The 14,863-nt window shown below is 40.1% G+C and overlaps 1 protein-coding gene across 1 annotated transcript in view; it reads right to left on the reverse strand.

Annotated features, from left to right (window-relative positions):
- Positions 1-248: 248 nt before the first annotated feature.
- cpt1a2b (carnitine palmitoyltransferase 1A2b) overlaps positions 249-14,863 on the reverse strand; it is a 42,432-nt gene continuing 27,817 nt past the window's right edge. Inside the window, exons 14-19 of the mRNA XM_083931852.1 lie at positions 9,295-9,459; positions 8,794-8,922; positions 8,465-8,620; positions 8,220-8,333; positions 4,965-5,057; positions 249-3,486 (exon numbers count right to left, since the gene is read on the reverse strand). Of these exons, the coding sequence (XP_083787978.1) occupies positions 3,358-3,486; positions 4,965-5,057; positions 8,220-8,333; positions 8,465-8,620; positions 8,794-8,922; positions 9,295-9,459 (786 nt within the window). The 3' untranslated portion in view covers positions 249-3,357. The remainder of the gene's footprint in view (positions 3,487-4,964; positions 5,058-8,219; positions 8,334-8,464; positions 8,621-8,793; positions 8,923-9,294; positions 9,460-14,863) is intronic.

Consider the following 14,863-nt stretch of genomic DNA (forward strand, 5'->3'; position numbering starts at 1 on the left):
CGGATCATCTGGGCCAAGTGAGTAGCACCCTAAAACGACACGTGGGCACTGGGCGGGGCCGCGGGGTGCCAGTGGTCATGAGCAAAGGACAAAACATATATTTTTATTGTACTGAGTTTTGGTAACATCACAAAACTGTGAAGTAAGTATGTAAGTAAGTAGTAAGTATTTCCTACTCAGTACTTATTACATCCATACATTTTTGCTGGACAGTTACATAACTGATAAAGAACACACCACATGCACTGTAGGTTCATTAAGAATTTTATTTCACATACATGCCATCACCATCAATAAAAGGCATTCACATAGTCCACAATTGAGAATGAAAACCACTGACATTTTAGAATGAAAACCACTGACAGGAATAAAGGGAACATCTTTTGGAGTGTAACTTAAGAAAATACAATGAACAATGCCAAAACAATGTTCAAGCCTCATTATTAACCAAGAGTAAAAACAGAAGTAACAGATTACACAGAAATAAACAATAAACTGTATCCCGATATCTATTTAAAGACGGTGCTAAACATAATGTTAAACTTTAATCCTGACCATGGCACACTGTAAAACTGCAGCTAAATGCTAGCTTTGCTGCTTTTTCTTGTGAGAGGCTCATTGTCCACTGTTGAAAGCCTGAGGCCACTGATGTCATCACTAATACATCCCATATTATTTGATCATAGTAATAGATGTGGCATAGCAGAGTAAACTGAGTCAAAGGGTGGCTTTAACTGGCTTTATGCTTTCTTGTTCTTATAAAAAAAAATATACATATATATATAATTAATAATAATGTGAAAAAAAATAACAGAAAAGAAAGAACTGTTTTTCTAAAATTAGAGTGGAGAGAGGTAGAGTTGTTATAGTGTGTTTCTGCAGCTGTCTTTACCATTCCTTTACGTAAGTGACATCAGTGCCTTTTGACTGTGTGAGAGAGCTGCTCTGTCAGGCAGCAGTTTGGGAAATGAGCTGCTACACGTCCAACCTGAGACACACACGAAAGTCACTGCGGTCTGACGTTGACAAGTCTCTCTCTAATAAAGAGATGTAAAGTTAGTTAGAAAATATGAGCAAAGATGTAGTGGAAGGTTAACAAAACCACACAGATTGTAGCCAATGTTTCTATTGGTCCATAAAACGTGTGTTCATTTTAGGAGTGGGGAACAGGAATGACTGTGTGTGAAATATGTTATTTGCTCTCTATTTTGCTCTACCACTACACCAGTGGAGATGAGAACCTATCCTGATGATGCTAACAATCACTAAGTGAAGTAGATTCTTGTTAACACACACAGAAGACAGAGTTAATGCACGTTACACACTTTCCCAAAGCAGTTGCATTGATTAAAAACTTGCATTGAAACGGTTTCACTGGGTGAGTACTTGAAGTCAGGCACTCATGTGTTTCTTAAATGCCATAGAGTAGCTTTCAAACCAGGGAAGAGTCATTGTGTGAGTATCACTAAGACATTATTGACCTCCTCCCCTGGCACAAAGTACCACTGGTGGAATGTTTACTTATGTACCATTGTAAATCTAAATCCGGATCATGTCCTTTGACCTTTCCAATAGAGTGTTGCTGTTTGTCTTTGCCATATTAAGAGTTGGCAGGAGCTTCTTTTCCCTTCTGGGTTCCCAAACTTATCCTGTGGATATCAACTGCAGATTTCACTTCTTCCCACGACATATTGGCATGCACAGACTAAATAGGGCAGACAAAGGAAGGAGAAGGACCATCTCTTGTTAACAGTCCATTTTTGGAGTAATGTCAACCCAGAAAGGCACTTAAGCTAAACACAACAAGCCACTGGAATGCTGGAACACAAATACCACATGACCCTGGGGGCACTCCTGGTGTGACATTCAAGAAAGAAAGAAAAAGGTTTGAAAAAGGTTTTCATAATGAAGTAACTGCTTCAGTGACAGTACAAATAATCACAAAACAAAGAAACTCAATAGCACACAGCAACCATCTCCAACACTTCATTTAACAGCAGTAAAACAACCGTGTCAAGCTGAAGCATATTTATATCTAAATCATTCGACCTAAAACATCAAATCAATCCACTGAACTGACAATTGGAAGTTAAAAAAAATCTATTTTCCCCTCCTTTCCTTCCATCCTCCCAACACATGGAAATAGAACTCACATGGTCTGTCAGCCACTCTTTCCCTTCATGGAGATTTATCTTCTTAATCTGCCTTGTTACATCCCCTTTCCCCTCATACTTTTCTGATTTTTAGCAATAACCTACAACATGAACTCTGTTACCTTGAACATGTAACATTAATGTGAGTGTGTTGAGCACTGGGTTGCAGCGAAACACCACTTCCCCTGTGTACTGTGGGATGAAAACCATTTGAGGTATGATGGGATCATTTGCTTATCTACCATGTTGAAAAATATATTTTCAATTATTTTCTACAGAGAGACTTTTTATACATATTTCCCTTTAAAAAGTGGTTTCAAATTTAAATATATGATAAAGTGTTTGTTCAACCATAAAAAACTGTTTTCATGGGTCACTGTAACTGAGTATAATAATGTTGCAGTTATGGTACTTTATAAATCTGCATCCCTACTTGAGCTGCACAGCATCATTTCCCATGGACACTTGGGTCTGCAGACAAACTCAAGACATTTCTGTTCACTCTGATTGAGATTTAGGGTCTCTTAATGCTCTCAACCTCGTGTCAGAGAGACGTTCTTCTTAAGTAATGATATTTGCTCCCTCTTTCTTTAAAAAAAAAAAAAAAAAAAAAATCAACCATCACAGGTTTTATATCCTCAGGGAAAGAAGCGCTCGGAAGCCTTTAGCATTCTCACGTTCTCTCTCTCTATCTCTATGACGAACACGGCTCATAATATTACGAAACCATACAAAAGCGTAGGTTTAATGCCGAACAGTTATATATAGATGTTGGTATTGTTCAGGCCATTTGTGTCAGGTGTGTTTTTCTTTTTTGCCTCGGAGCGGTGTGATGATAACGGTGTTATAAATCAACTGGCCAACATGAGAGAGCTCCTTGTAACTTCAGTCTGCCTCGTTTTCTCTGTCTGAATGGGGCCTAAAAGCTACATTAAAGCTCTGTCTTAAAAAGGTGGGAGACTGAAATAGAGAGCACGTCCTCTTGAATAAGGCTGGGATCTCTCTTCAATATTAAATGAAATATTATATAACATAATAATGTTATATAATAATATTGTCAGTTTAATTCTTTTCGTTTTTAATGTCTTAAGGTCAGTCAAATAAGGGGGTATGTACAGGTTCTAGATAATGGCTTCTTAAAGGTTTGTACACTCATGTCTCGAGGAGAGTATCTGTCCACGTGGTGAGCTGATTTCTGCCATACTCAGAGGAGCTTCTTGTCCTCAGGCAGGGCTGTGCTTTTGGAGGAAGAGGAGGATTTGGTGTCAGCAGAGAGGAGGGTCATGAGGTCTTGGAGAGCTTTACTTATCTGAGCTCCAAACCTGTGGGAGTCCTAAAATGAAGAAAACCATGTTTTAAAAAGAGTGTGGGAAAAGGGAAAATATGTAGGACTGTCAGTTGATAATTTTGGTTTCCATTGACCGTTGTTACACCATTTTGTTCTCAACACATTATACAATGTACACCAGTAAAGATTTTGAACTTGAATACTTTGTTCATCAAGGTCTGACTTGTAAAAATCTTATAAAATCTTTATAAGATGCTCATTAGCATTATTATGTGTTAAAACAACAAATCAAATTTGTTTTTCTGAAAATGATATGCCCACAACACATTTCAAAAGAGTTGTGACAGTGACAACAAAAAGAAAACACCTGGTGAAAGATTAACTGGCAACAGGGACATAACATGATCAGAAAATGGGAAAACATTCCACTTACACTCCAATTACAGCAACTAGTCTCCTCAGTTCCCAAATGCTTACAGCATGTTGTTTAAAGATAATGCAAGAGTGGTAAACATGACCCTGTCCAACTGTCTCTAAGTGGAAAAGTCCCGAGCGGTTGTTAACAGTTGTTAATAATATGTAGTATATAATAACTGCAATTTCCCAGGTTGGGATCAATAAAGTATTTCTATTCTATTCTAATGTTAGCAATAGCTTTGGCTGACAGACAAACTGATCTGTTTATCACACACATCATAAATAATAAATACACATATAAATCAAAGGTTTTAATAACATATAACACAGATGATAAACAGTAACACATGAACACCGTTGGTTCACCTATGCAGGCAGTGATGTTTCTGCTGTGTGTACTCTAGCTGGCTGAATGGATGCAAGAATTCCATGAAAGAATCTCGTAGCTGTAGCTGCCTCTCGTGAAGGGAAAAGAATATTCTACCGTGAAACTAAATAACCACCACACAAATCACCAGAATTATGGGCCTTCTGCCCTGAGCTCTGGGCTGGCGGTGCTTGTTCTGGCTTTAGCCTTTGCGAGTCGTAGGGTACGCAACGTGTCGTTTGGTCAACATTTTTGTTTGTTTTTTCTATATTCCGTTTTTGGATCTTCTGGTCAAAGGACAGGCCACTGAAACGGGGAATGTCCCCGGAAACCGGGAACGTCTGGTCACCCTACGGAATGAGTAATTCTGTGTAAATGAGGTGGTCGGTGCAAATGCAGAGAAGTTATTTAATAAAAGGTTTTGTCTCTTCCTAGCATGTTTACACAGGACATCTAAATACAGGCCTGAGGGAAACATCCCACGATGCTACAGATTGAGATGAGAATAAGGAAGTCTTTTTGTTTTGTCATGTCTCATCATCCCAGCTGGAATGAATATAGTTCAAATTGAAGTGCATTTAGTGATGCAGAGGGTTAGTTGTGTAATGTTCTGTAATTTGTTCCTCTGTGAGAGCTGTCTACTTGTGATCTGATTACTCAAGTTGGATGTTAGTACCACATACTAAAATGATCAATACCGTATCCAAACACTGATGAGAGCAACAGAGGAATTACTTACAGTGTCAGCGCAGGAGTATTTGGACGACACGTGGAAGTTGATCATATCCTCCCCCACAATGATGTATGAAACCCCATAGCCATCATCAGCAACCTGACATGACCACAGAGATAATACAAGATAAGTGTCAATACCTCACACATCATGCATTTTACAAATATACTATTATGTGTGCTTTGCTTCTGACTGTGTGAAAAAAATGCATCCAGGATGTTGCCATTTAAATTTGCAACTACAACCGTTAGCACAGGCAATCAGACAGAATGAGAAGGTAAAAGGAATTAATATCAAAGGACAGGAACATACAATAAGTCTATTTGCGGATGATATTTTAATATATTTGGACCGCCCCAACACAAACTTTATTCAATTAATGCACCTTATAGATGAGTTTGGGATCCACTCAGGATACAAAATAAATGTAAATAAGACGCAGATTCTGACCTTTAATTATACCCCATCCCTAGAAATCAAGAAAACCTACCAATTAAAATGGCACGCAAAAACTATAAAATATCTTGGTGTAACTCTAACAAAACGACTCTCTGACCTATACAAAGCAAATTACGATCAGATCCATCTCCAGATAAGTAGAGACATAGAAAGGTGGACAACCTTGCTATTAGATCTTAACTCAAGAATTGAAGTAATTAAAATAAATATTTTCCCTAGACTACTTTACTACTTTCTCTCTCTACCCATCAAGATTCCACAGGAAAAGTTCAAAATCTGGGATAAAATGATCTCCAGATCCATATGGAATGGTAAAAGACCACGGATAAAATACTCTACGCTGCAATTGGGAAAAGAAAAAGGAGGTATGGGACTCCCAAAATTAAAAGATTATTACCGTGCAGCACAATTAAGACCAATAATTATGTGGTGTGACAAGGACTATAATGCAAAGTGGAAAGATATTGAAAAGGTGGTGGCAGATACACCAACCCAGGCCCTGGTTGGCAATCTAAAACTAATGAAGTCACTACAAGAATGGATAGACCCAACAACTCTACACACACTGTCTATTTGGTTTGATTTTGTCAGACAACACAAATTAGAAAGGGACATAAAATTGTTAAGCTGGTTTTCCTATGATGACGGATTTAAGCCAGGTGTAAATGACTACAACTTCAGGGACTGGAGTAGGAAAGGGCTCACAGCAATGTGTAAACTAATGAAGAATGGACACATAATGAGCTTCCAGGAGCTGAAAACGGACTATGGCCTTGAAAATAGAGATAATTTTAGATTTATACAGCTACGGGACTATTTTATAAAGGAAATACAAACTGTGAAAAATCTAAATGGTGTACTTGATGTAATGATCAGGACATACAATGGAACCAAACTGAAAGCATAATGCACCTTATAGATGAGTTTGGGATCCACTCAGGATACAAAATAAATGTAAATAAGACGCAGATTCTGACCTTTAATTATACCCCATCCCTAGAAATCAAGAAAACCTACCAATTAAAATGGCACGCAAAAACTATAAAATATCTTGGTGTAACTCTAACAAAACGACTCTCTGACCTATACAAAGCAAATTACGATCAGATCCATCTCCAGATAAGTAGAGACATAGAAAGGTGGACAACCTTGCTATTAGATCTTAACTCAAGAATTGAAGTAATTAAAATAAATATTTTCCCTAGACTACTTTACTACTTTCTCTCTCTACCCATCAAGATTCCACAGGAAAAGTTCAAAATCTGGGATAAAATGATCTCCAGATCCATATGGAATGGTAAAAGACCACGGATAAAATACTCTACGCTGCAATTGGGAAAAGAAAAAGGAGGTATGGGACTCCCAAAATTAAAAGATTATTACCGTGCAGCACAATTAAGACCAATAATTATGTGGTGTGACAAGGACTATAATGCAAAGTGGAAAGATATTGAAAAGGTGGTGGCAGATACACCAACCCAGGCCCTGGTTGGCAATCTAAAACTAATGAAGTCACTACAAGAATGGATAGACCCAACAACTCTACACACACTGTCTATTTGGTTTGATTTTGTCAGACAACACAAATTAGAAAGGGACATAAAATTGTTAAGCTGGTTTTCCTATGATGACGGATTTAAGCCAGGTGTAAATGACTACAACTTCAGGGACTGGAGTAGGAAAGGGCTCACAGCAATGTGTAAACTAATGAAGAATGGACACATAATGAGCTTCCAGGAGCTGAAAACGGACTATGGCCTTGAAAATAGAGATAATTTTAGATTTATACAGCTACGGGACTATTTTATAAAGGAAATACAAACTGTGAAAAATCTAAATGGTGTACTTGATGTAATGATCAGGACATACAATGGAACCAAACTGAAAGCAGTTTCAGTACTGTACCGAAACTTAAGAGACTCAGAAGATGTCTCCACTCTGTACATTAAGGAGAAGTGGGAGAAGGAATTGAAGATTAACATTACTGTAGAGGAGTGGCAGAGTATGTGTGAAGCATAGCACACAACCACAAATTCGAGAATATGGCGGGAATTCGGGTGGAAAAACCTGACCCGTTTTTTCATCACTCCCAAATTAAAAAGTAAACAAACAGGCTCCCAGCACTCATGTTGGCGTTTATGTGGAGAAAGGGAAGCCAATCATACACACATTTTCTGGGGATGTCAGAAACTTAATCCATTTTGGGAAAACATACACAATATAATTAAGAACATCCTGGGTTATGAAATACCTAAAGAATGTGGTGTTATGTACCTTGGGAACTTGAATCAATATGTCCTGGTCAAAGACAGATATTTAATAAAAATATTACTGGTCACATGTAAAAAAACAATAACAAGAGGATGGTATAAGACCGAGCCACCAGCTGTGAATGAATGGCTAGAAATCCTTAGAGAAGTCCATAACATGGAGAGAATGACATATAGACTTAGAATGAAGGAAAATGTTTTTGTGACTTAATGGGAGAAGTGGACCCGATGGGACACAGTTGGGAATACCTGAAATCTGTCTTATTCATATTTTTTCTCTTGGATCTGTATACAGTGTAATTTAACAATGGACACATGTAGCCACGACTGTTTTACTTCTTTTTTTCTGTTTTTGTGTTCTTTTTTCTCAGTTGTATCTGATTTTTCCAACTGCTCCACACGCAGAATGTAATTCATGGATCTACTGTATATGTATACCTTGTTGTCCACATGTGGAGATGAAAAATTTCAATAAAAATTTAAGTTTAAAAAACAAAACAAATTTGCAACTACAGGAAATTGTGTCACTCACAGGTCCAAATCCCCCGCCCAGAGATATGAAGTCAGGATGGTTCTTCAGGTCAAAGAGCTCCATCTGCTGAACTGGAGTCTGACTGGTGGAGAGACGCCAAGGCTCTGATAGAACCTGGAATGTAAGCGGGAGAGAGAAGAAGAGAAATAGGTGATTCTATTCTACCACACATCAAATTCTGTCTACATCATCGGGACAATCAGAAAAGATTAAGATAGTAACACTGAACAAAACCAAAAGCTTACCTCTTTGAGGAAGGGGGAATCCACCCCCAAGTATTTGGACACCACATACAGACAGAAGAGGTGTCTGTCAACTCCAGCTCCGGTCATGGCCATTCGATAAAGGTTCTGGTGCCTCTCTGAAGCCAGTCGGAAAAGATGCCTGCATTGTTCCTCTGGCTGTTAAACCAATGCACAATCACTTACAGATTATCTATTCACTTTAGATTTACCAGAAATACGGATATTATGACAAAGCCAATATTAGACCGCCATTTTAAGTGAAAAAAAATTAGTTTGAGCTTTCAATTTTAAGGCTTGAAAGAGATTAGAATCGTGAAATTCATCAATACCTCTCCACTCTCTAGAGCTTTGACGAAGGCGCAGCTCTCGTTGGAACAGGATCGCACAGTTTCTGTCCGGCCCTCCCTAAACAGACGGGTCATTGATGCCTCGTAAGTCAGACAGAAACCACCACGATCCTGAAAGGGGGGGGAGAGAAAAAGTTGCAAACATGACAGACACTATTGTGTCTCTCTCTTACTCATGTTTTTAATGAACCAGCACCACTGTTAGGACTGAACTAATGTGCGCACTTGGACACTCAACCATCTATATTCATAATGCCATTTCAGTTCTAATGGGGATTTGCTGATGTTGGACAATATTGAACTAAGTCATTTCATTTTCACCTTGTGTTTCAGACTTGGTTAGTCAGCTCCAGCTACATACGGTTTCACAATTAAGTTTCTGGATTATAAAGTCATATATAAAATATACTTGTGTACCACTATACCACCTCCACTCTACATACAATGCATGTGTTAAATGTGTGCCTGTCACATAAGTGTTACCCTGTAGTAGGCCAGCTGAAGACTGATCTGTATGAATGCGTCAGGGCTGACACGTAGCTTCTTGATCCGTCCTTTTCCGAACTCCCTGAAGGGAAACACATGGCAGTCCACGTCATCTGCCAGCGCCTGGGCAACAGACAGGGAGCTGCACACCTGAGCCTGAACCTGACAAACAGAGAAGAAGTGATCATTTGGAGAAGTTTGCCAAGTGTAAACAACATGGAGGCTTCCATGGATGAGATGAGCAGCTATGGAGCAAGCTGCTCACTAACTCTTTTTTCTCTGTGATTCTTCTGTTGAATATGGACCGGGCTCCTGAAATGGGGCCTTTGATCCGTAAATTCACGTTACACAAACGGAAAATATCCTTTACCCACATGTTGTTCACTTTCTAAGCTTTGCCTCAACGCTGTTAGTACGTGATATGCTTTGTTGATCTGATTGGTTAATTTGGCCCGTATGTTGGTGATAGACAGGTTTATCCAATCAGCAATCAAAAGATCTCCAACCAAAGTTCCCAGATGGAAATGCTGAGCAAATGTGAATCATGCGAATAAATACATCTGGTGGAGTCAGGTAACATTAAATATCTATAAAAGAAAATAAAAACTTTAAAAACAGGGAATCTCGGACACAATATTGTGCAGAAGTTAAAATATTGGATATAAAAAGACACATTTGTGGTAGATAGGTACACGGTAATCGCAAATTGTCTGACATTAGTCACCTTTTATTCAACAGTGACATGCACTAAAAAGAATTTGGCAGAATTTGTAAAAAAAAAAAAAAAAAAGCCTATCATACTCTTTTTCAGGTTCATACATGTATTTTGTGTTTCTGCAAGAACATATTTACATGCTTTAATGTTCAAAACACTTTATTTTTCTCGTACTGCTTATGGCTGCTGCACCTGTATTCACCCTCTGTCTGAGAGACACTGTTATAGCGCCTGACTCTTTAAGACCCCCTTCAGAAAAGCCCAGTCTGCTCTTATTGGACAGCACTTCGGGTTCTCCGCTCCACTGCTCCATTCTCCGTCTCAGTACTAATGCAGAAGACTGAATGCAACAGAGTGTATAGTATTATTTTCTACATTCATAAATCCCCAGTAAGTCTTACAAACCAAACACAATACAAGCGGACATGAAAATGAACAACATCAGCAACTAAAATCACAGCTTGACCTAATGTTAGCATGTAGCTTAATGCAGCTAGCAGTGGCTTGTGAGGGAACATTGCAGCATGCAGTATTCTACAGTCAAAAATCACAAATAAAGGTCTTTAATCCAAAAAAACCAGGACACATTCCAGCAGGCGTTTGAAGCTCCTATGTGCATCACCCTATGGACTGACGAGCCAGGACCGACTATCAATACAAGACAAACATTATGTTATGATGATATTTACAGCCTCGACACGGCCCTTTATAGACGGAACAGTCTCGTCTTTAAGCATTAGCTTTACCCATAATCCACCTGCACATTGGGCTTTGTTGTTGAATGAATCCTTGAAGTGGAGTGAACACATACAGACTCAGCAGTTGTTGGCCTGCTTTCTTCTTCAGGAAAAGCTAAACTAATTTCCCCTTGCAACCAAAAAAGCACTTTCTTGTCAACATACTGAAGAACTTGTAACGTTATACAGTATATAGAAACTAAGGAAAAGTATGCTCCTCTTTAAGGGAATCTCACTGTGTACTTGCAGATTCATTTCTAATACATGCATACACGTTTGTTTGACAGATTAAACAATTGGCAAAAGGGATGCTGTGATCAAAAGAACAGAGTGCAGCCGCCAGCCAGGAAATACTAAAATAAACAGGAAATGTCGTTTTAGAGACCCACAGCTACTCTTTCAGCTCGCTGTAACTGGTCAGGTTTACGGCACACACCTGACACAAGACCCCAAATATCACAAGTTGCATTTCGAACAACCCAAAGAACATGCTGGAAAAAATGTGAACACATGTTCACGTTCCTTGAATGGGAACTTGATAAGGGGAAGGGAATGTCAATACAGCCCAGAGCAGGCGAGCCTATTGTTCACCAGTGCATTATCTCCACTTTCATCGTCCGTCAGCTGGAATGTCAATGTTATTTTAAGATATCACACACATTAATACATACAACATAGACAATATAACGATAACTAACCTGTGTGCCAATATACACAAAGTCTGAGTCAGGTCCACTCCTTTAATGCTTATCAGTGAACCTTCTTTAATACACTTAATCAAGTGGTTTGGACATCTCATCATTAACATATCCTCTGCAGATAGTATGTTTTAGATGGAAGCAGCGCCAGGATACAGAGAGCTTCATTATTCGTCATGACTCAACTCTTAAAAAAAAAAAATCTGTTTTTGCAAACTACAGAAAAAAAAGACAGCCCTTAAAAATCCAGAACCTCCTTGAGAATCATCACATTTTCAAGTTTTCTTCAGGATTAAAGTAATCCAGTGATTCAGTATGCTGATGATACACTGGTCTATTTCCCTGCGGAAAACACAAGAACCTGAATCAACTTCCTCCCTCCATTATTGCTAAGCAACCCCCAAGGACTGGATGTCTCTTAACTGAATTAGATGCATTTTGTCTTCTATTGATCTTTAACTATTAATTCACGCTCTGTCTACTGCCGTAGCCTACTGTCTAGATTATTACACTTCCCTCTACTCATGCCTTAGTCAAGCTTCCCTAAATAGTTTACAGTTGTTTCAAAATTGAGCTGTCAGACTGTTAACTAAAATCAGCTGTCGGTTCCACCTTAAACCTGTTTTTTTATTGCTCCACTAGCTTCCTGTACAATTTGGAATAAAACTACAAGATTGTGTTGATTACATATAGGGCACTGCATGACCTTGAACCCAGTTATCATTTCTAATCTCCTCGGTCCTCATTCTACTTCTGGACCACTTCGATCAACTAAAGTCAGCCTTTTATCCATTCTCCACTCCAGCAGCAAAACAAAAGGTGATCGATTTTAGCCCCAACCCCCTGGAATCAGCTTCCCAAATCCATCCCATTTTCTTTTCCTTTTAGGCAAGTGTTGTTATAGCCTAGCTCTCCATCCCTGTCTTGTGTTTTGGTTTGTTTTGCATTTCCTCTGTCTCTCATTCTTTTTTTATTTTATTGTTAAACTTTTTAATTGTCACAGATCAATGTGTAAAGGGGGAATTCTTTGCCAGGCACGTGGCACACCTACAGTACACTTTGATACAGGCTGTGACTAATCACATAATTTCCCCTTAAAATGCATTGCTTTCTCTGTCATGACACACTGACAGTTTGGGAATACTGTGCAGAGTTTCCTCAGATGAACTTTGTTATCACCAAGGACATACACTGGAGATCAAAATTAGAAAACAAAGTTTCAATACTTGATTTATTCTGGAATATTGTTACTTGTTATTGTTCAGAATTTGATAGAATATCAGCTGTGTTTATACCACTGCTGTCCTAGCAAGTTTTTTTAAATGACCAAGGCACTTCAACAAAAACCTTTATTATGTGAAAAATAACAGTGATCAAAATTAGCGAACAGTAACCACTGTGTCAGAGGAGAAGATTTCAACAATGTTTTCTTCTATAGGATTCAAAAATGAACAAGAAGTGTAGAGGCCACAGCTTTGAATGACTCGTGATCAAAATTAGAGAACACTTTCAGATTCCTCACAGTTATTGGTGTTAATCGGCACCTGGTGAAAATCGACTTCATTGCTGGACACACCCCATTTATCTGCAGCTCTCCTGGTTACTTTTTAAATGGAAGCTGCTCTAAGGTGAGTGAACCCTGAGACAGCAGGTTGTCCAGATGAAGGCCAAAGGGATGACCCTCTCAGCCATCAGAGAGAGGTTGGGCGTTCACAGTCTGTGATTTCAAGTACTGAAACTTTACAAGGACACAGATCCATTTTGAATGTGTTCACTTAGTGTTGACTGCACAGCTACAGGTTGTTCTTATCTACCGCCCCCCTAAGCCTCTACCAGTTGCTCACTGAACTGCTTGCCACTGTTTGCCCGACATCCCCGTCTACTATCCTGCTGGGTGATTTTAACATTCATGTGGATTCCAATGATTGCTCTTTTGCGACTGACTTTTTATCATTGCTGGACTGCTTCAATTTTGTGCATGGCCCCACACATGACAAAGGACACACCCTGGACCTGGTGTGCTGTACTGGCATAACCCCCCTCAACCTGCAGTGCACTGACCTGGCTGTCTCTGACCACCACGCTGTCCTATTCCTGGTCCCTGTGCGTCTCCCAAAGCAGTGCACCAAACGGCCCATCACTTTCAGGAACATCAAACGGGTGTGAACTTCCACTTTATCTGACTCCCTGGCGACCAATCTCGCTACCCACCACCCCTTCCAAACAGTTGATGACATGGTGGAACATTACAACCGTGCCTTCGCTCTCATCCTGGACTTTGTAGCTCCTCTCACCACACGCTACGTGTCTTTCTCTCGTCCTGCCCCCTGGTTCACCCCTGAGCTCCGCAGGATGAAGACCATAGGTCGCAGGCTCGAGAGACGATACAGAAGATCAGGCCTACCTGTCCATCGTGAAGCATTTAAAGAGCACGTCGCGAACTACAAAGAAGCCCTCTCACAGGCAAAAACACGGTACTACTCCACACTAATCAGTAACCAACAAAAACACCTCAAATTGCTATTCTCCACCATCAACCGTCTTCTTCACCCTCCTGATGCTGCTAAACCCTCAGATGCAGCTGACCTCCTCTCCAGGTTCCTGGATTTCTTCCAGCAGAAGGTGGACACCATCCATCGGCAGCTCCAGTTTCCTGGGCTCTCCCCCTGCCCCACACTGTCCCAGCATGACCTTCACCAGTCAGCTGCCTGCTCACCTCGGTGCTGCCTATCCGCCTTCTCTCCAGTAGATGCCGACAAAGTAGAAAAACTGGTCACCTCAGCTAAAACATCAACCAGCAGTCTTGACCCAATGCCCACCACCCTGGTCAAGGCCTGTTCTACCATTCTCCGTCATCCAGTGGAAAACATCATAAATGCATCTCTTGCCTCTGGTGTGGTACCATCCAGCTTCAAAATGGCAGCATTCATCCCCACTCTCAAAAAACCAGGCTCCGACCCTGACGACCCTAACAACTATCGTTCGATCTCAAACCTCCCTTTCATCAGCAAAATCCTGGAAAGAGCAGTGGCTGCCCAGCTTCAATAACACATGTCCCACCATGAGCTCTTTGAACCTCTCCAATCTGGTTTCAGAACCCACCATAGCACTGAGACCGCCCTCATTAAAATCACTAATGACCTCCTGCTCGCTGGCAACAATGGCCTCATTACCATGGCTCCAACTCTAATCCAGCACCCGCCAACCATGGCGTGCCCCAGGGCCCTGTGCTTGGTCCTCTGCTGTTCACCATCTACATGTTACCCCTGGGTCATATTATCCGTAAAAATGGACTCAACTTCCACCGATATGCCGATGACACCCAGCTTTATATCAGCACAAACCCCTCCTTCCATCTCCCACCCATACAACTTGTCAACTGTCTGCAGGAACTCAAATCTTGGATGACCATAAAC

The sequence above is a fragment of the Echiichthys vipera genome (genome assembly GCF_963691815.1).
Source record: "Echiichthys vipera genome assembly, chromosome: 17".
NCBI classification, from domain to species: domain Eukaryota; kingdom Metazoa; phylum Chordata; class Actinopteri; order Perciformes; family Trachinidae; genus Echiichthys; species Echiichthys vipera.